The sequence below is a fragment of the Montipora capricornis genome, chromosome 1, assembly GCF_036669925.1.
Source record: "Montipora capricornis isolate CH-2021 chromosome 1, ASM3666992v2, whole genome shotgun sequence".
Classification (NCBI taxonomy): Eukaryota; Metazoa; Cnidaria; class Anthozoa; order Scleractinia; family Acroporidae; genus Montipora; species Montipora capricornis.
In genome coordinates this window covers 35,313,604-35,334,703 of record NC_090883.1, presented here as the reverse complement: position 1 = coordinate 35,334,703, position 21,100 = coordinate 35,313,604, and the positions used below count along the sequence as shown (strand labels likewise).

At 38.9% G+C, this 21,100-nt stretch overlaps 2 protein-coding genes and 1 long non-coding RNA gene across 4 annotated transcripts; 1 reads left to right on the top strand and 2 right to left on the bottom strand.

Moving 5' to 3' along the window:
• The first annotated feature begins 2,319 nt into the window (after positions 1–2,319).
• LOC138014586 (uncharacterized) lies at positions 2,320–3,767 on the top strand. Its single transcript, XM_068861704.1, has 2 exons — positions 2,320–2,893; positions 2,998–3,767. The coding sequence occupies exons 1-2, from the start codon at positions 2,320–2,322 to the stop codon at positions 3,765–3,767; spliced, it is 1,344 nt and encodes a 447-aa protein (XP_068717805.1).
• A 1,661-nt stretch (positions 3,768–5,428) lies between these two features.
• LOC138053149 (uncharacterized) lies at positions 5,429–7,281 on the bottom strand. Its single transcript, XR_011133213.1, has 3 exons — positions 7,231–7,281; positions 6,826–7,095; positions 5,429–5,663 (listed from the first exon to the last, which is right to left on the bottom strand). It is a non-coding gene; the product is annotated as an uncharacterized lncRNA (long non-coding RNA).
• Positions 7,282–12,306: 5,025 nt separating this feature from the next.
• On the bottom strand, positions 12,307–19,434 carry LOC138040363 (cilia- and flagella-associated protein 410-like). Of its 2 annotated transcripts, XM_068886104.1 has the most exons (10): positions 19,266–19,429; positions 19,120–19,138; positions 18,970–19,016; positions 18,825–18,862; positions 17,250–17,435; positions 16,515–16,615; positions 15,762–15,813; positions 14,972–15,023; positions 13,675–13,798; positions 12,307–12,906 (listed from the first exon to the last, which is right to left on the bottom strand). In XM_068886104.1, the coding sequence occupies exons 1-10, from the start codon at positions 19,343–19,345 to the stop codon at positions 12,736–12,738; spliced, it is 870 nt and encodes a 289-aa protein (XP_068742205.1). In that variant the 5' UTR covers positions 19,346–19,429; the 3' UTR covers positions 12,307–12,735. The 2 variants fall into 2 exon arrangements, with proteins under 2 accessions (XP_068742205.1, XP_068742209.1); XM_068886108.1 differs by lacking the exon at positions 19,120–19,138 and having other exon boundaries at positions 19,266–19,434.
• Positions 19,435–21,100: the final 1,666 nt, after the last annotated feature.

Genomic DNA, 21,100 nt, shown 5'->3' with positions numbered 1-21,100 from the left:
GTTAATCCTCAGAACAGAGTAGAGAACTAAGTTGAACTTCAGCTGCCTGAGAATTAACAAAATAACATGTTTTTTTTATGCTTTGTATTTCTGATGAACGGAGAGTTGAGGAAAATATCACTTTATGACCTGTAACTGTAAGATATTGTAACCCAACTTTTCTCTGTGTACATATTCCTAATACAGAATGCACAATATTTATATTAAGAGCCAAAAAATACCGATTACCTTGGTAAAAACAACAGAGATTAGGGTGTCTAACCCTAACCCTAACCCTAAACCCTAAGACCTAAGACCCAAGACCTAAGACCTAGAAAACTAAGACCTAGAAAACTAGGACCTAGAAAACCAAGACCTAGAAAACTGGTTTTCGGATTTAAAAGATCCATTTGCCCTACTGCTAATAAAATTCATGAAAGCAAATAACAAATATTCCGTTACAGAGGTTAAGAGTATTGTGCAGTTTGTACACGCGCGTCAAGCCTGGAAAAGGTCAAGCGAATTAGAATTCTTAGATCGATGTTTAATCAGCTTGTGAGCGGGCCCTATTTGGGTTTCAATAGAAGGGCCTGCTCGCAGGCTAATGTTTAATAAACAGATGTTTCCCTTAACAGTTTAGTTTTTACTTTTGGTTACAAGTCGTAAAGCATGTTTTATTTCGGGAGCCTCCGGGTTGAAATGCATGCGTCCTTTCAGTAATTTGCAAAATGATCCCATGCCGCGGTTTCTGTGTTGTGAAACAATATTTATTAGGGGAATGGTAAATCTCATCTTCCGTTGGAGATTTCCGTTGGAGATTTCAGTCGCGTTTTATGCTGTTTTAGTACTATCGGCGCGACATTTTCTAGCTATTGGAGTCTCGAGCTCGGATTTTTAGAGGTAAAGTCTCGGGCTCGAATTTGACAGAAACGAAAAAAGCCTCGGTCTCGAATTTTTAAACAAGGGTCTCGCACTCTCGCAAACTCTCGAATTAACCATTTTATACCTCTGATATTAATTTTTGTATGCGCCTGATTCATTTGGTAATTCCCGCACAGAAATAAATTTGCCCTTACGGAATTGCGATCGGTCGCTACACAATAAACATTCCAGACATGTTTCGGCGGTGATAGTTTTTTCTTGCTTGTCTAACCATGGGTTGAACCTTAACTATCCGTGAAACGATTCAGTATGAGTATGGTCGATATCAACCTCATAGTAATAACCTTGAGTATTACAGTACCAGATGTGTGTGTAGTGTTTAAATTTTTTCCCGCGAACTGCGTCTAGACGTTTGTCTACCCAGCCAAATTTACAGACAAATGTAGGGAAAATTCAAAAAAATAACTGAGCGTCTTCTAGCCAAGCTACATCCTTCAAACTTGGTGAATACAATCTTCTACCTAGTATTTTAACCTTGCGATTCAGAAATTGTGAAAAATTCAATTTTGGAAGAAGTCATTTGCTATCGGATTCCCATACAAACACTGTAATTTCTGACAGCTTTGCCTACCCGTCAAGATGGCGTCGAAAACCGTGATAAGGCCTATTCCTGACGTGTTTTTGACGAGGATACCTAAACTTCGAGCCAGGATTCGAGCTAGGATCCGAGCCAGGATTCGAGCTAGGATCCGAGCTAGGATCCGAGCCAGGATTCCAGCCAGGATTCGAGCTAAGATGAGCTTTCTCCGCTATTTATTCTCGAATCTCTCGGTTAGGTTAGGTCTCGATTCGGTTAGGTTAGGTCTATTTAGGTTGGTTCTAATCTAGTTAGGTCTAGTTACGGTTAGGTTAGGTCTCGGTTAGGTTAGGTTAGGTCTCGAATCCTGGCTCGGATCCTAGCTCAGATCCTGGCTCGGATCCTAGCTCGGATCCTGGCTCGGATCCTAGCTCAGATCCTAGCTCGGATCCTGGCTCGGATCCTGGCTTTATTCTTAGTTTATCTCGTTTTTGACATGTATTATTCACAAAAATTCTACTCACGTAGATTTCTGTCACAGAAGCACATAGTTGTGCTCTTACAGCACAACTATGTCTTTTAAAATTCCACGGTTCAAAGCAAAACCTCCTGACCGCGATATTTTCAGTGGTTTGCGGCGTTTTCTATTGGATGAAGTGACCGACCAGATTATAGGTGTAGTCCTGAGGTTATGGTCTGGTCAAGTTTGGGCGGTATTCTACTGACGGAAAGCAAAGTCGAGATGTCGTTATTAAAATCCCACGCGATATCACTGGCTACGAAAAGGAGTTTGCTAAGGAAGGTAAGCTCTTGAACAGCGTCAAGGGGCACCCGAATATTGTTTCCCTTTCGAAGCAGTATCTGTAAGTCCTTTTGCCATAATGACAGAATACTTGAAGTTTTCCTTTGAGCCGTTCGACGACCCAAAGAGTGTCAACTCGCTTGCAGATTTTCTTTCCCACGTTCACTCACAGCATGATTTCAATGGGTTTGAGCAAGTTGTCCCTGTCATCGCAAAGGATGTCGCAGTTGGATTGAAATATCTTCACGATAATGACATTGTGCATAGAGATTTAAAACCGGCAAACATCCTGGTAAGCAACCAACATTACACGCACATGCACGGAGATGAATTGGAGTTCATGTGGAACGATCAGCCCGTTGTTTGCAAAATTGCAGACTTCGGGGAAGGAAGATCTACGATGATTCAAACGCAATCTCTTCTCTCCTCGAAAGTACAGCATCTCGATAGAGGAAGCCCAGCATACATGGCACCTGAAGTTTTGCTGCCGGAACTTCGACCACAGCAAGCTACATTAGAGCAGCTTAAAGCCGTAGACACCTGGGCATACGGTGTGGTGCTTTTCGTGCTTACCAACCCTGCCCTACATTACCCGTACCAGGAAAAACTTTTGAAAGAAAGATCATCGAATCCATTCAAAGATATTATGGATTGTCTGCGGGAAATTATACGACGTTCTCGGCGTCCATTGTACACTGAAAAGTACGAAGTGCAGCAGGCGACTGTATGGAATAAAATGTTCTTAATGTACACGAAGCATTCACAGAATTTGACATTAAGAAAAGAACTTGTTCCATGGGAGATGCCATCGCTACTCTTGAAGGCAGTTTACCATCGCTTTGTGAAAATATCAATCTGTCCGTTAGCCAAAGCAATGCATTAGAGGCTGGAGACTACAAAGTTGCAAAGGTGTTATCTGACGGAGTTTCTATCAGTCCTCTTCCTGCGGGTATGACAGTCCTTAACGATGCCATCAACGCCTGTGTTTTCCTGGCTCCAAAAGTATGCAATACCCTCATAAGCATCTCCGCGGAAAAAAAGCTGAAAGAGATTCCACGCGTAGCCACAAGTGTAATTGCCAGTTATCCTCAAGAGCTTAACAAAATTCGCGACATATCGTCCTTGTATACAGTTGTGGACGCTAACAAATTAATGAGGGACAATAAGCATTTGCGGAACAATTTATCGTTTACAGAAGAGTTGCCGTATGGGGAAGGCGTTTTTTCACAAATCAGTCGTGACAGACTACAACAGAAAATAAAAGAGCTGACACACACACAAAACCTTCTTTCCATTTACACATGTGAGCCACTTTCGCTTCTTGTCGGATGCATTGATAAAAGGCTGTTCATTCTCGACACCCACCCAGTCCCTGAAGTGTTCGGCGGAAATGGAAACGGGCAATTTAAGCTGTACGAATCTTCCTCTCCCGCGTGCTGCCGTTCACTGTGTCAGTGGCTATGGAACAGATTGGCAAAGAATGGAGCGTGTTCATCTGGGAGTCAATCATTAGCAGTAGTTGAGTAAGTTACCATTGTATTTGCCCACATGGGTGAGCAGAGATACGAACTTTATATTCTAACATATTGAGTTCAACATGAAAAGATAAATTTCATCCCAAGCAGCCATGTATATAGAAGATAATGGCTACACTCTTTTTTCATATTAGAACCTTTTTTATAAGAACAACGAGGCTGAGATTGAACTCAATTTTAAGAACGTGCTAAGAACATACCCAGGCTGAGATTAAGTAAAAGGAAAGGTTACGTTTATACAAACGTTGGCCGTGTAGCACTTATATTTTAAACAGAGTTAACTGAATAGAGTGTAATGTGAAGTGCTATATTTCTATATCCCATATGAACCATGTGAGCGTTAGCCCTACTGATGGTAATGGACCCATACACGGACAGAGAAAAACTTCAATTCCCACCCTGGTCAGAGTTTTGCAGGTTGCATTTGGCACAAGTGGCCAAATAAATAACATTTTGCGATGAACAAAATGTAACGGGTTTATTAGCACTGATGTTTATGCTAAACCCACCGATAGCCACCTCTATCTACCTTTTTCGAGTTCACATCCCTCACATTGCAAAAGAGCAGTCCCCTTTGGGGTAGCTTTAAGAATCAAACGCAATTGTTCTACCAACGACTTTCTTCAAAATAGGTGTAAGGAATACAAAGGATATTTGAAATCTCAAAATTATCCGGCGGAGCTTGTCGATAAACAGTTCGACAAAGCTCTCAGTATATCTAGATCTGAACTTTTGAGCAAAAAGGTCAAACCAGATAAGGAAGTTTTTCCACTGGTGCTTGACTACAATCCAATTTTGCCAGATATCCAAAAAGTCATTAAAAATCACTTTCATCTATTGCAATCTTCACCAGAAGTCAAAGAAATTTTTCCGTCCAAGTCAATTTTTCCCGCTTATCGTGGAACTAAAAATCTTAAGGAGTTGTTAGCGCCATCAAAATTTCAGGTAACCTCTTGTAGAAATCCAAGAGAAGAAAATGGGGGTTGTTCAAAATGCAATAAGAAATGCGATCTTTGTAAAAATTATTTAATTCAAGCTTCAAAATTTCAAAGTTCAGCTACTGGTCGCCATTATTCCATTCAACAAAAACTTTCTTGTTCAATAATGACGTCACAAACTGCTTTGCTTTGTAAGGTTGTGATAATTCCTTGAGAATGACATTGTCGGAACGGCGTTTAAATTTAGGGGAGAAGACGCAATTTTATCCTCAAGTGTTGACGTTCTTCAACAAACCTCAAATTTGTCTATTTCACATTGTCGTTTTGCTGACGACGGCAAAAACATGGACAAAAGTGAAAAACGCACGTACGGAGCGTGCAAAGCTATTGCTTTTGCTCACTAAATATGCAAATTTGTGACGTACTCGTATCCGTCGCCGTTGTCGTTTCTTAAGTTCCTTAATAATAGATCGCAGATGACATCAAAGAGAATAGCAAGACTAGTAAAACAAGGCCAATTGTTATGAAATCTGTCTTGAAATCCTCCCTGTCATCTCTGGGTAGAAATATTGTAAATTAAAGACCAATATTCAAAATACTTGGGTTTCAGAAACACCTTTTATTGACCATTTGAATCAATTTACAAGGTTATTAGTTTCCTGTAAATGGAGGTGACTGCAGTTTGCGAGCAAGATCTATCTATCCACTTTGTGATTGCGACTTGGTTTCAGTTGTGATCGAGACACCGATGCAGGTTGTGGTCGTTGTTGAGCTCGAACTTGAACTGCTTTCGCTATCTGACCCTCCCCCCCACCACCTTTTGGCGCGCACGCGATTGCGGAGGGCTTTTGTAAACAAGATTTTGACAGACATCTTGCACATCTTGCCATTAGTGTTTTGTTGCTCAAGATCCTTCAGTAGGTGATTGAACAAAGCAGATATCTTGTGAGCTATCAAAAGTAAAAGGAAAAAGTGAGGATAAAAGATGATTTCATTGCCACTTACTAGCATTGATCATAAAAACTACAATTTCCTCGATTGTGATTAGTTAAAAAACTCCTATTTTCCACTAATTCACTTGCCAAGTTGTTGTCGGACAGTTCAAAGTTAGCCTGCGAACAGCAGACGCATTTCCGGTCGTCGCTTCTCTCCCTCCGAAAAATAGCTATTTTTCGGAAGGAGAGTAGTTGTGTAGTTGGTGTAGTTTAAACCAATCTATCACATTCAAAGTTGTAGTTTAAATCAACCAATCACATCCTTGGTTTCAATCACCGTAGAAACAGATATACAGACTCCTAAATTGAGGCATTCTTTCTTTCCTTCTTTCTTTCAGAGCGACGTTAAACAATTTACACCTCCTTTGTCAGTCTTTTAATGCAAAGTTTCCCTTTCTTTCCAAACTTGGTTCTTCTTCTTTTCTGGCAAACTGTAATTTTTATGATTAATTGGTAAGGGAACTTCGTGTGGTGGATTCTGTCTGTAATGATACTCGTGATAAACAAATAGGACTCCCGCTGCTATCACTCGTATGATTAACAGACCGAATTGTACTCCACTCAGTCCTTTTGCCATCATTAATCACTTGGTAAATCAGTTTTGAAACGAACATTTCCAGCTGTTCGCAAACCATCGCCACGACCTAGTTCTAAGTTGCCAAAAAGGAAATTTCGATTTTCTGAATTCACAAAAGTGGCTCGTTTACTAGCTTGTTCACTTCGCTTCTCTCCGGGGGAAGCGAAGTGGCCGCGAACGTCCTCGGACGTCTGAGGATCAGGCTACTCGTTTACCCGGCTCGTTTACTGACTAATTTCAAATCCGATAATCATGATTGGGGAGATTCTTCAAAGATTCTAGTCGTTATTGCGTTTTTGAGGGAATGTCTGCTTCCTCGCTTTAGCCTTCACGTTGAGAAATAAACTGCAAGCGGACTAAATTAAGGACATTTTATAACATTGTTCTTAAGAAATAGTGTTTACGGTAGCTCGAGGTGTGTGATTTCTCGATTTTTGGATTTGACTAAACTGAACGGAACAATCCAATATTCGGTGTTTTCAGAAGTCGCAATTTAACTGATACTTAAACCTCTATGGTGCTTGTAAACACAATTCATACCCGATTTCTGATTTTCGATTGCCTTGTGCAGCTGGGCTTTCATCGCACTGATTTCGTTTGCCGCTTCAGAGCATGGGGCTTTCGGCCCGGAGATAATAATGGCCGTGTCATGAAACTTCTTCCCGCGCCTATCCCTCGACGTTGCCTGAACCTCGTTTATCTCGTATCCATTTTCCTTGAAGACTGATTTGATCTTCGACCTGTTTATCTCTGACGCTGAAAAATTCTTGTTTTCGGCGCTCAGAGTAACAGTATCCTCAACGCGAGCTTCTGAAAACCGGAGGAAATAAAAAAAAAAAAAAGAAATCAATGAAGCGAAGAAGTGAAGAAAAGCTTTAAAGGTTGCTTATTTTTGGGGTATTTTGGGGTATAAAGGTCCAGAAGTGATAACCAATGCAGACTTACCAAGGCCACCGCAAAATAAAAATGAACCCACGAATAGCGAGATCAACAAAGACATCTTGTTCTCGGCGAGAAGAACTTGATTGAATTCATGCAAAAAGAAACTGATTTTATACCTTCTTTAGGTAGGGATTGAGCTAATTTTAGAAAAATTAATATTGATAAAAATACAACAAGAAAATTGTCGCGAATTCGAGTGTAGGCCGACATGCTTTGCCAAACGTGAGCACCGTGAGACTGTGCTCATTTGCCACATGTTATCGATGAACACATTTCTCTTTCTTTATCTTTAAGAAGAAGATAAATTTTATATGGGTACGATATTTTCGGAATCGTTATCCAAGTCCGTGGAGCCGGGTTTGTGAAGGGCTCAGTGCTAGCTGTGTACAGAGAAACTCGCGAAGAAAAACTCGAGGAAAGCAATTTCATTTTAACGCCGATTTCTTGCCGTTTATCCACAGTTAATGAACAAGCACTAGAAGGGAAGGATAGATCTATAATGAAAGCGTAAATATCACTGAGACTAGAGAATAATAAAGAAAGAATATAGGGAATATTACTGATTTTCAAGGTTTTATGACAAGTACTGAGAGCCCAGCAGACGAAAATTTGTGTTTTGCCAAAAATGGAAGAAACTCGTTTCATATGAGCTAATTTCTTGCGCGTTAGCAGCAGATATCAAGTAACTTTTCCAAAGAGAGAGCTGAGACAAGTTAGAATAACATAATTTTTATGCTTTTATGAAAATTAGCAGCCCATCGTTTTGCGTTTGCCGTGTCAAGTAAACGCCATGCTTGATCTCTCTAATATCACTTGCGCACACCGCAACCAGCCAATTTATCAGCTCTCGGTTAACTTGTTAGTTCGGCCACTAGAAATCACCCATTCAAGCCTTTTTTTCTCTCTTAAAATCATTTCGTTTCCTTCCTTGAAGACCCAGGGGCAGTCATTCAAGGCGGCAGGATTTCACCCGCCTTTAGAGAACTTTTGCCACTTTTCCTCTCGCCACGTCTATAAATGCAACGATGGATGCGCGTATTCAGATAAATAAGTAAGTCGTTATCATCTACTAGAATCAAACTTCTGTTATTCTCATAACGGTAAAAGCTGATATACGTCCATTGGAAACGAATTCCGACGACTTTGAAGCAGGTAGTCGTACCTTCGTCATGATCAAATGAAGATTCAAGGAAGCTGCTCATTCAGGGATGACCAATAATAATTGTTTTGGTTTACAGCATCTTTGAAGGCTCACAAACTTTTCCAACGGTTTTACTGGTCTGATGTAACCTTTTCTTCGGTTGACATCTTTGTCGTGTTGAACCGGAGAAGTGTGTATATATATTAGGTATAATTTATGAACAAGGGCAAGATTAAACAAGATATCGGTACTTTATTTTTGGTCAAACACATGAAGGTTCAGTGAATACCTGAAATAAAGCCAGCAACGTTCTTAAATTGATGCCTCTTGTACGACTGACTTAAGGCTTACCTCATTGGAAAAATGCCGATTGACAGACGTATATGAGCATTTCCACTGAGTCTCTTTTAAAAGTTAAACCCTATTAATAACACAGGTAACCCAGGCTCACTGTGTGTGCCACATAGGTAAATATAGAGAACATATGAGGCGAAGTTTAGGTCTGGAAATTTGCAAGAAAATGGAGATAAAAATCGATGAAACTTACCATGTGGTGAGCTGTTGTTGTCTTTAATACGTACACGACGTTTCGGGGAAAATGGTCCCCGTTCACCTATTAAAAGATATTAAAAGTCTTAAGTTTACGTTAACAACTGGAAAGATTTAAATATTCATAAAAACGGATGTCTAAGATCTATGGAGGAAGGTGAACGGGGACCATTTTTCCCGAAACTTCGTGTACTTATTATTTCCATTTTCTTGCAAATTTCCAGACCTAAAATTCGCCTCATATGTTCTCTATATTTACCTATGTGGCACACACACTGAGCCTGGGTTACCTGTGAGTAATAGCTCTGTGCCCGGTTGTTTCATATTAGGGAGCTTTAGCAACGACGACGGGAACGGCAACGAGAACGTCATGTAAAATTCACATTATTGCGATCATTTCGCGACTATTCCAAGCCTTTTAATATGACAAAGGTGTTTCAGTCCCTCACGAATGAAACCATTACGAGCGGCGCTTAATTTAGGGGAGAAAAATGAAAATTATCTCCGGGTGCTGACGTTCTCCACAACACTTCAAACTTGGTAATTTCACGTTGTTGCTTTGCTGACGACGGCAAAGAAATGGACAAAAATGAAAAACGGACGTGCAGAGCGTGCAAAGCAATTTGTTTTTGCCCTCTAAATATGCAAATTTGTGACGTTCTCGTTGCCGTCGCCGTTGTCGTTGCTAAAGCTCCCTATTTGTCTGGGTGCGGGTTGGAGAGGTGGACACTCGTTTAACGAGGCAAATGAACGGTTTGCAGCGGTTCTATCAAGCCTTGGCTGTCTTGATTAATTAAATTAATTTAACTAGGGAGTCAATATTTTAGATTTTTTTATATTTATGGAAGCTCATATCAGAAGTTTGCTTAATCAATGGTTAGTTAATATCTCGGAGTGCGTCTTTTTTTTCATAGGAGATTCAAAAACGCTGAAAATGATCCCGGTTTTTAGGGGTCTTTCCCTCGACTTGTCCTTGATAAAATGGCGTAAGTTTCGTCGATCGTGTTTTCTTGCTTCCTGTCAATTACACGGAGTTTGATTTTTTTGCTAAATCGTTTATGGGAGACTTATCTCAGATGCTAATTACGGCATGATCCTTAAATTTCCATAATTATTTATTTATTTTTTGTCATGTTCAAGTTAATCAGCAAATATTCCTGTTTACCCAGTAGGATTACAGAGTATCTTCAATATTTTATGACAGAAATTGAGGTCCCGTCGACCTTGTGTCTGACCAGTTTTTCTAATCGAACAGTTTTGTTATAAAAAGGGCACGATTCACCTTTTTGAAAAGGATACTGTTTGCCTTAGTTTATTAGCGACCAGCAGTAATTCAAAGCAAATATAAACAATTTTGCGTTATCGATCGGAGTACATATTTGACGATCCTTCTAATTCCTGCACGCCTTCCAAAAAGTGTTCGAAGTCGGTACGAAAAATCCACTCTGGTACGCTTTGATTTCGTCCAGCATCTCATCACAGTTCAGTTGATTCCTTAATGAATCAAGCAATGTGCCAATCATCTGGCACAATTCAAAATACAGTACACTTTTTCTTTCCGCAAATTTTCAGCAATACATTAAATTCTCACTCAAGTTTATCCCATTTTTGTCTTGTACTCATTCACTCACTCATTCACCGAAAATTAATTTACTCCTTTGAATTTCTGGTTGCTTCCAACGTAAGTGAAGCATAAAATATTTGTTAAATTAAACGAGTCGGCGAAATATTAACAATGCGTTAAGAATACACCCGAAGGCGAGGATTTCGGCAAGAACATGCAGTATTTTTGCGCGTTCAGTTAATTAATGGCAATTGAATTGAAATTTATTTTACTAGGAAAGACGGTAAGACGTTTAGTGAATTCTGTAAATTTTCTATCAAAACTGACTGACTGGACGATTTAAATTGATCTCAGACTTGATCTGGAAGACATGGATAATGCACCGATCAACTTGAAACTTCAACATCCCCTCCCCCGGGCAAACCACAGGCATGTCAACTTTTGAAGATGGGATCATTCAAATTCCCACCCCCTCGGACCAAAATAGTGTTCAAATGCCCTGCCCTGCCGTCGTATTTGTCTGTCTGTCCGCAACTTTCGAAGACCTTTTTTTGTAAGCCAATCGCTCACAAATGCTATATCTCTTCCTTTAAACTATTCTATATCGTCCAAACACGTGTTTTATGGCTGTTAGCGACGGCGTCCGGAAAAAAAATCTTTTAAAACCTGACTCTTCCGGTTCAATTTTCCCCACCCCACGCAGGCAAAGGTCAAATTCCCCACTCCCCGGGCACAGACGATAGTCAAAAGGCCGGGTTTGCCTGGGGAAAGGGGGGAGGTGGATGTTGAAGTTTCGATTTGATCGGCGCATAATTGCAATAAATCATTCTAAAGATCACGAAAGGAATACGGTGTAAGAACATCAACAAAAGATCGTAAAGTGGTCAAACTTCACAGGGTATTTTAACAGCGAAAAAAATCGTAATCAATGCAATTTCAACTAGTACAGTCGGTTGTAACGTTTGGACGTGTTATACTTATGGTAGATTTCATTATGTCTGTATTTATGTATATATGAAGTTCACATGTATGAGTATGTTAAAATAAAATTTAAAAATAAAAAACAATTTTGCGTTATCGATCGGAGTACATATTTGACGATTCTTCTAATTCCTACACGTTCCAAAAAGTGTTCGAAGTCGGTACGAAAGATCCACTCTGGTACGCTTTCATTTCGTCACAGTTCACTTGATTCCTTAATGAATCAAGCAATGTGCCAATTATCTGGCACAATTCAAAATACAGTACACTTTTTCTTTCCGCAAATCTTCAGCAATACATTAAATTCTCACTCCATTTTACCCCATTTTTGTCTTGCACTCATTCAACGAAAATTAATTTACTCCTTTGAATTTCTGGTTGCTTCCAACGTAAGTGAAGCATAAAATATTTGTTAAATTAAACGAGTTGGCGAAATATTAACAATGCGTTAAGAATACACCCGAAGGCGAGGATTTCGGCAAGAACATACAGTATTTTTGCGCGTTCAGTTAATTAATGGCAATTGAAATTGAAACTTATTTTACTAGGAAAGACGGTAAGACGTTTAGTGAATTCTGTAAATTTGTATCAAAACTGACTGACTGGACAACTTAAATTGCAATAAATCATTCTAAAGATCACGAAAGGAGTACGATGTAAGAATATCGACAAAAGATCGCACAGTGGTCAAAATGCTTAAGCATTAAAATATACATTTTTTTTAAAAGAAAAGACGTCAATGTGTTGAATGTTCGATTTCGCTCTTTTCCGGGTTGAACTTCGGAGGTAAACATGAAGGTAGACTAGCAATAATTACGTACTTTGCTAACGACAAACTAAATAGTACTCTTCCAAAAGTTTATTGATCCGACCTTTCCCGAGTTCAGGCCGATAGTTCACTAAACAGGACTGTATTATTTAATTACGTTGGAAAATTATTCCCACGATTACTGAAAGATCTACTATTTTTATCATAGGATGCCATAGCTCTCTTGAAGACCATAAATGAATCGTTGCATGCTGAAGTGGCTTTCTCCTACAGCTTTAGTAAGATTTTTCTTGTATAATCATTTTCAAAGCTGAGATAAAAGGAATTTCATTTTATCAGAAACAACTAAGAGATTCTGAAATCTGTAGAGTTGCGCCTAACTTGCATAATGGACCAAAAGCTAAGAAGGGCAGCTTTTAGTTTGCTTCACGAGGTGTAATGATTCCTTGTATTTGTGGTTTGGTAGCAATATATATTCATTTGGAAATAATAAAAACCAGTTTTCTAGTCAGTTATAGCTCTTTTCTCCTCGTTCTGTACATTTATTTGTTGTGAGGTGCTGTTCCCTTCATTACGATCTTGCAGATGTTGATCAATTTCCTTCTGAAGAGTTAGCAGGCTTGCATGATCCAGCTCTTGGATCAAAGTGAGAACTGCTGTCAAAATATTCTTATTCTAGAAAGAGAAAAGAATGGAGATAAAATCTTGATATCTCTTAAGTCTATAAAAGCTAGTATAATTTGTAAAAATATAACCAGAGGGAACAGGAGTTTGTTCTTCCTCATTCAATTAAATGATGGTGATTGCAGTATCAAGTCATTCAGCACGGGAGCGCGAACATATCGACTAAAAACAAATCAAAGTGTTTTTAGGGGTAAAAGTAAAGAAGCTAGCAGCTTTTGGAGCCGTGTCTAGAAACTCAAAATTGGCATGAATACAACAGCACCATGGAAATGGATTGGAAGGCGATCGGCCGAACGGACTTTCATTTCGGGCGAACGGGTTTTCAGTTCGGGCGAATAGGCTACTCGGCGAAACGATCTGCTCCCCTAAAAAGGGGGGTGGAAAACGAATCCCGCGGGATTTACCCCGCGGAATCCGTAGTTGTAAATCCGTCCCCTAAACACTGGGCCACATCGCCCCCCCTTTGGGGTAACTGGAGAAAAAAAATCTCTCTAAGAAGAGGAGAGAACGATGCAGTAATCAACCATGGAATGAAACGTGGGAGAGATGGGTCTGCGCTGAGAGCACACACTGCTCGGCTTAGCTATTAACCTGGAAAGTGCTGCTCTTTGCAAATGGCCTCGACAACTTAAATTTCAAAGAAGCCAGAGTACTTGAAAAAAAAAACACTTCTAAAAAACTTTTGTGGGAAAATGTGAGAACTTTCAGAAGCTTCATCAGCTGTTTAATGATAACGTCAAGCAAATACTTGAAACTCACTCTACGGTCAGTGGAGCGACCCATTTCTTTTTCTTGGGCATTTGCTGCTGTAATAACTGTATTGTTGTTATTTGGCTGATCCTCTAGGAATAATGGCTTGAGACCTAGCTGAGCTCGAAGTTTACTAGAAAAATAAAGGAATTATGGAATCGTTTATTGTCTTTTAATCCTGCTTTTCACTAGCGACAAGCACAAGAGCGCTTATTTCACGCGGGAGGTCGCGAGGTCGCCCGGGCGGATCAACACTCAGGATTTTAAAATAACTGAGAAAGTGCTGTCTTTGTAATTTGATCCGCAAATGGTTAGACTTTCAAGTCTTCTCGGATAAGGACTATAAACCGAGGCCCCGTCTCAGAAATATCTTCCATGTTCATAAGTTCCCTGTGGGACGTTAACGAACCCAAGCACTATTCGAGAAGAGTAGAGGATAAAGTCCCCGGTGTTGTGGCTGTCCTGTTCTCTCCAGCAGAAGTGGCCGGCTTGGCGGTGGTGTCTCTAAAAAGGCTTGTGGTGTATGAGGCCACCTAAGCAGAAACAGCCATAAGTCAAAAAGGAACTTTGCCGAGTGCTGGAACATGTAGATGTAGATGTACAGGCTTGCGCTTGCGTAACTAGTGAAAACCAGGCTTTATATATTAAGCTGTATAATGCACGCATTTTGATAGGCTTCCTCCAAAAGAGGGCAAATGCATAGCTGACGTCACCATCAAAAACTTTTAATTCTTTTTTATAGAGCGGTTTTCAATTGAGTATCGAAAGTAATTAGAAAATTACTTTGGTTTTGCAGTACTTTACTCAGTGATTGGTTCAAAGTTCTCGCACCACTTTTTCAACCAATCAGAAGTGTAACCAAATCCACTCGTGGCTCGTGCATGCACATTTTCCCGCGCTTTGTGTCGGCTAAGTGTAATTTCTTCGAGTTTTGATTGGTTTACTGGATTGTCTCCTTCCTTTTTGATTGGCCAAAGTACTTACTGTGGTTTTGGTTTTAGGACACTCGATTGAAATTCCAGTTTAAAACAAAGAGATTCCATGTTGCCAAACATCTGAACAGTAATAAAATTATCAAAGAAGATGTGAAAATGTTGTAAGAACAATCAGTGACACACTCGGCTAGTGTGCACTGTTTGCCCCGCCAAAGTTACCCAAACTAACATAACAACAGAAATATTAGAAAGTCAGACATCTCCTTAACTGGCTAGTCTATAATTCATTGTTGGATGAAAGGAGTTGAGCCAAACAAATGCAAAAACTAACTCTGTGCTTGTAAATTAATAAAATCATGTTCACAACTTACTTGGTTTCGTGTACTAAATTGTTCTGTGATGAAGGCTCTAGACTTCTAAGTTCTGAAATAAGAAGATTATATAGTTTGCATTAGAATGGGACACTACAAAATAACAGAAAAATGCAAGGCTGCTACTCTGAACCAAGAATAGCTGTGGTTCTACCAGCGAGCCTTAAACAACTTCGTAATCATGACATAAAAGGCACCTGGCCTGGTCACTGACAGCTTCACTTGTCATTCACCTCACAAGAGTATAGAGCTCTGTAGTAGTCTTAGCTGTCATCTTCCAAATTTACACACATGGTTTGCTCTGTCCACACAGGACCAAGCTGTGGGTTTACAAAATTAATTCAAGGACCAAATCTCTTCAGCCCAAGCATGAATTAAAAAAGTCAGTGTTGTCATTCCGGATAAGGATTATATATAATAATATTTTTGTTCTCTAATTTATCATTCTTGTTCAAAGGAAGCACACCTTTTGATAAAACTTTGAATGCAGACTTTCATAGTTACCAGTAACCAACTTTGCAAAATTAAACAACAATATTAATAATTAATTACCCATGCAACTTCCAATGTCCCTTTATTAGATTTTGCATTTTTTTTTTGTATTAAGTCGAAGTTGAATTGTCTGCTTAATCCACTGCGAAGGCTTCAAACAATACATGATAAAAATGACCAATTAAACATAAAATCAACATTTTATGACTTCCAGGTCTTTAATCTCTTTTATTTCTCCCGATGCTATTCTCTAGTAGCGGCAAACCACTGCTCACAGGGAATGGAACTTGTTTCTTACCTGTTGCATCTGGTGGATTGTCTTTTCTTCCACTGTCACTGTTGAGGATACTCTGAGAACAATCACATTTGGGCAAGAAAGAAAATCAGTTGGTATGCTAAGGCTTAAATTCCTGTTTTTCTGCTGAAACAGACATGGAAGTGGATGCACTGTCCTTATTAAGTTGCACGACATGTTATTCTCAAAGATTGCTCCACATGGAACACTACATATTCTGTTTATCAAAATTGTTCTGAATGATTATTGCTCTCCCAAGGAATAACAGGGTATTAGGTGTTGGTTTTGACAATCAACCACATCTGTCACAATGTCCTGTTATCTTTTCAAGCAGTATTTCTTGTAGAAAGTTTCTGGAACCATTTATTTGTCTTAGATGAAGATTCAGGGCCCAGTTTCTCCAAAGATGATAAACAATGACCCATTAGAAGATGCTAATAAAGAAACACAAGTTTAAAGTCAGGTGAAGATAAGGCAAAACTCTTTTGGAAGAATATAAATTGGAACCTAAGACAAGCTCAGGAGAAAACTGAGCAGACCGTCTATGGAGTTATTCTAAGATGGTGGCTCTAAACTTCACTATGCCAGCAGTGAATGTTAACAAGATTGCCTACACCATTACATGCCACGATTTCATTATACGAATAAGTTTCTCTAAACAAACTACTCAGGCCTGTATGCAGTTCTTGAAAAACTTGCCCCTGCACTGGAGCACCAGTGGAATTAATTAATTTAACTTCACATTTTATTTTTTACCTTATCTGTGGCAGTAAAATCAAAATGAACAGGAATATCATCTGGAGTAGGAATCTCTTTTCCGTCTTCAGTTGCCTCCAAGACCTCTGCATCTTCAACAACTATTAGCAATGAAAAATCAAGACAGCTCTCATTAATGATGATCTTTGCTGACACAGTTTTTTTCTTTACTACGATTTTCATAATTCTGCAGAATCTCACCTTCAAGCGCCAAGCGTCAAACTGCATTTTGGCCCCCATCAATCAAATTTCCAAACATAGCTGGGAAGATCGACTCAAGAAAGTGAATTGGAGTTTTTGCTTAGTTCACACCTCAAATACTCATGATATGTTTTTGAAATTCTTCAGTAAAAGATCCCTACAGATTCCAACGCTTTCCACTGGCATCGAGTTCAAATATACAAACGTACTGTGGTAACAAAAGATGCTAATTGGTGGGTTATGTCACGCATCAATTGATTTAGTCATACGTGGCTGGTGTCGTAAGTTTGATAAATGAAAGCCAAAACGACGTTGGGTCGTTGGCGCTTGAAGATGAATTCCGTAGAATTATGAAAATTGTGGTAAAAAGTCAAAACTGGAAAGAGCAAGACAAATGCAACTCTAAGAATTGCCGAGTTTGTCTTTTTAAAGCCCCTTTAAATGGTTGTATAGCTTGTGAGCAATAGTCATCACCCAGTCATGAAAACACCTGCAGGTTTGAAATTTTTCGAAAGCAAGTTAAAGATATCCTACCCATAGTGTCAAGTTTTGTAAGTTTAGGTAAATTCTTCAGCACTGTCATTCTATAAAGTTCTTGCTCAGCACATGGATTATCAGAAAGCCACAAAACTCGTAACTTAGGAAGATTCTTCAGAAATCCTATTTCAGTGATATCTCTGATGCTATTTTTTCTAAGGTACAATTCTCTCAATCTTGGACCTGTTGAAGCAAGAGGAAATGAAGAAACAAAAACAAAAAAAAAACGTCTTGTCACTCAATCTATGTATTGTTGTAAATTGAGAAAACAAGTGGACAGCAGCACAAAGAAGAACACTAAAATTAGTGATTCCTAGGATCATCACAACCCTAGACTAGCTGCTGAGTGATCTAAAATTCAGTAAGTGAATAGCACATGGATGGTTCATTCAAATGGGCAAGTCCTGCACCGGACAACAATAATAATTATTATTATGCATCTTTCTATTGACCTACTGCAATTGGTTAATCACTGGATTAACATGCAGGAGATCCTGTGGACGGTTTCTAAAAAGCCCCAAAACTTTTCGGGCCTATTTCGGGTGCCACAATTCCCTTCATATCTTCGCACCGCAGAGGTTCTAAGCTATCAAACTTTGCAATCCTCTTTGTTTTTCTTACATCAAGAACATGTTAAAGGATTAGATTTTCAAATTAAGCAAATTGTATTTTGACGACTGGCTTTTCGTGCCCGAAAAGTTATTGGGACTTTTGAGAAACAGGCGCCAGGACTCAAACTCTAGCTGAACAATCAAAGCATTTTGTTCTTAGGGGTACCCTATCGATAAGTAAAACCATGTCTAGTAAACCAGAGTAAAATTTATTAGTTGCACCCTTAAGAGCAAAAGGGTTGAAAAGGACAAAGCTTTTGAGTTGGCATTCATGCTAGTTACTCTTTCACCTTTGACGGGTAATCAAAAATTGATGTCTAGCAAAATTGTCTAGAGTAATAGAGAACAAAATGTATGAGCGACACTCTTGGGAATGTAGGATTGAAAATCTCACAAACATTTCAAAAAGAGTGGGAGTGCCAAAAGTTGCAGTCTGTTATTCTCTCTGAACTTATACCAATAGTTATATAAAAAGATCACAATGGCTGCCATTTGCACTATAATACAGGGCCTGAACAATCACTGGAAATCAATGATCGGAAAATCAATCGATTATTCGATTACAGTTAATTAATTGGCATCGATTGGCATTTACCAGTCAATGACCAATCGATAATCACACAAAAGTAGCAGCGAACTTCATCAAGTGTCATTGACTGGCATTCCTATTGGTAATCAACGAAAATTGATGTTATTTAATTGATTGATTATCAATGACTTTGTTAATCAGTGACAATCGATAATCACAAAAACTTGCACGATCAATAGTCCATTGATTATCAAAATCAATTGATTAATTGATATCGATGGCCAACGATTGTCATCGATTGTCATAGATCATCAACTCCATCGATTGTTCAGACCCTGCATAATACTGTTGTAACGTGCTCTGAGTTCAAGCATGTCTTGAGCACAGTCTAAATTTCTTAAAGTACATCTTAGTCAGAAAAAACAATGGTACAATAAGCAAAATCCTTTAAACTTGTTATGTTGTTAACACTGAAAAGAAAAGGAAAAAAGAAAGGTTAATTATTTTCTCGATTAATGATAAAAAGGCAAATGTTGGAAATATTCGTAAGGACATCAATCTTCTATGTTTCACGTACCTGAGGCTCAAAACTTCAACGTTTGGCATCTGCCGCAAAACTGAGATCTGCAAACAACATAATAAAAACAATCTCTTTCCCTTGAGAGCTTGCATGTAAAAATACTCTTTGCAAAGGTATCAAAGCAACACTCGGCAATATTACACTTACATCGTTTAGATCACTTCCCCTGTTTTCGAGAGAAGACATACATATTATTAAAACAATAACAAATGTCTTGTTCAAAATTTTTAGCAAATATGTATAAAGTTTGCAGTGCAGGAGTACATCGTGATATATATTATCAAATTTCTCACCAAAAGTTCAAATTTTTCACGTTTTCAAGAGACGAAGCCCTTGCCCGAGACAAAATCTGTTGTTCTGATAACCTAGACATGTTTGTATTACAACGTAACTGAGCGATTGCTGGTTCTCTCCGGTATGTACATGTTCTTCACGTTTCCGCCATTTTTGCTGTCCTACCAAGGGAATCCGCTGATCACAGGATACCGCTCTCGTAAAAAAACACGAAAATTTTCGTAGTAAACGAAGATATCCGAACTTTGCCGAACTTTACACAGTTGGTTTGAGGTGTTTTGGTGTAATGCCATGTGACACAGCTGTTTAAAACTTTAAAAGCTTGTAAAATGTAGCATTTGTTCCAAATTTATCAGTTTTAATTCGCTACTGAGAAAACACGCAACAGACGATAAAAATAAAGAGGAATAAACTTCAAGAAATTCGTCAATTTTCCTCATCATGGCGGATACCGGCACGTCAAGGTTCTGGTTTTGAGCAACAGGGAAAGTCATTTCCACCATGCTGGAGAACGGCAGTTCCCCCTCTGAGGTGGACAGCTTGGTCCTAGTTTAAGTAGGTTACCTTTGCTCTTTTCTCAGAAATTCTTTGTCCACTAAAAGGGTTTTTATAAGATGTTTTAATATTAGATCTTTCGTTGGCGAAATCTTTGCTTCCATGATATTCTTTATAGTCTAGAACGCAAATTAGATTTTTCCTGGACAGATGTGAATAATCTCGCACCATTCAATCACTGAATATTTTTTGTGTGTCGTTTTTTTGAATTTCCCTTGTGTTGTTGACATATATCTGTCCATTCGCGTTTTCATCATAGTTATGTTTTGCAGTTCCCTTACTTTCCTTTGGAAGGTGAACTGTTTTTTCATAAACTGCTAAAAAAAACCTCGCTATCTCAAACACAAAATCAGTCAGCGAATAGTGAGATAAGTAAACTCTTGTAGAGCTTCTTGTACTGTTGAGATTATAGATGGCAACATTGACAAAGCGAAAGTTTTGAGGAAAAACTTGTGGCTCTGCTCAACTTGATTTACATTCACACAACTATTATTTTTGCCTGGGATGGCAAGAAGCTCAAGTACTGGGTGTGGTCAGTTTTTAATACGCGGAAATTTCGCTAGTTCTTTTTATGTGTTGAACTACTGAGAAAATGAAGTTAGTCTTTAAGTTCACTTTTCATTGAGAACTTTCCTTTCATGAAGCCAATTTTGAATGGCTTCAAGAGGTAGAAATGTTTCTTGCACTAATATCAGGACAATTTAACCCTTTCCCTTCTAAGAGTGACACTTACAGATTTTACTCTGTCTAACGCCAGACGATTTTACTCGTAAGTGGGGGCCTCTTCAGGGATGAAAGGGTTAGGGTGTGTTTGATTAACCGTATTGCGGAATCGGTCAGTGTGAAATGCAGACTGCAGACTGCAGACCAGGGGTAAAATGCAGACTGAGGTTATAACGTAGCTGTCGAAAAAGCCCAAACCCCTTAGAAATGCTAACGTTAGGCCTAATTAGGCTTAAAACAATATTTAGGCTTAACTGTTTGCATTTCTAATGGATTTGGGCTTTTTCAACAGTTAAATTATAACATAAGTATGCATTTTACCCCCGGTCTGCAGTCTGCAGTCTACGTTTTACACAGACCGATTCCGGAATAGCAATACACGGAATAGAAGTTAGAAATCCTTCGTTTTTATGACGATTCACATTTAAATTAACAAACACCTGCTAAAATGCTATTTTAAACATATCTCTTTTATCTTTGTTGCTTCAAAACACCGAACTTACCGTTTTGAATCATCACTCCACGTATTCTTATTCCAGAATAGTCAATCGAATGC

Bases quoted from the DNA above. Each gene is read 5' to 3' on its own strand.
- LOC138014586 (XM_068861704.1), top strand. From the start codon at position 2,320: ATGACAGAATACTTGAAGTTTTCCTTTGAGCCGTTCGACGACCCAAAG. The intron at 2,894-2,997 runs GTCTGCGGGAAA...ATGTACACGAAG, and splicing joins ATTCAAAGATATTATGGATT to CATTCACAGAATTTGACATT.
- LOC138040363 (XM_068886104.1), bottom strand. From the start codon at position 19,345: ATGTCTAGGTTATCAGAACAACAGATTTTGTCTCGGGCAAGGGCTTCG. The intron at 18,863-18,969 runs GTACGTGAAACA...TTTTCTTTTCAG, and splicing joins GTTGAAGTTTTGAGCCTCAG to TGTTAACAACATAACAAGTT. The intron at 13,799-14,971 runs GTAAGTTGTGAA...TTATTTTTCTAG, and splicing joins AATTTAGTACACGAAACCAA to TAAACTTCGAGCTCAGCTAG.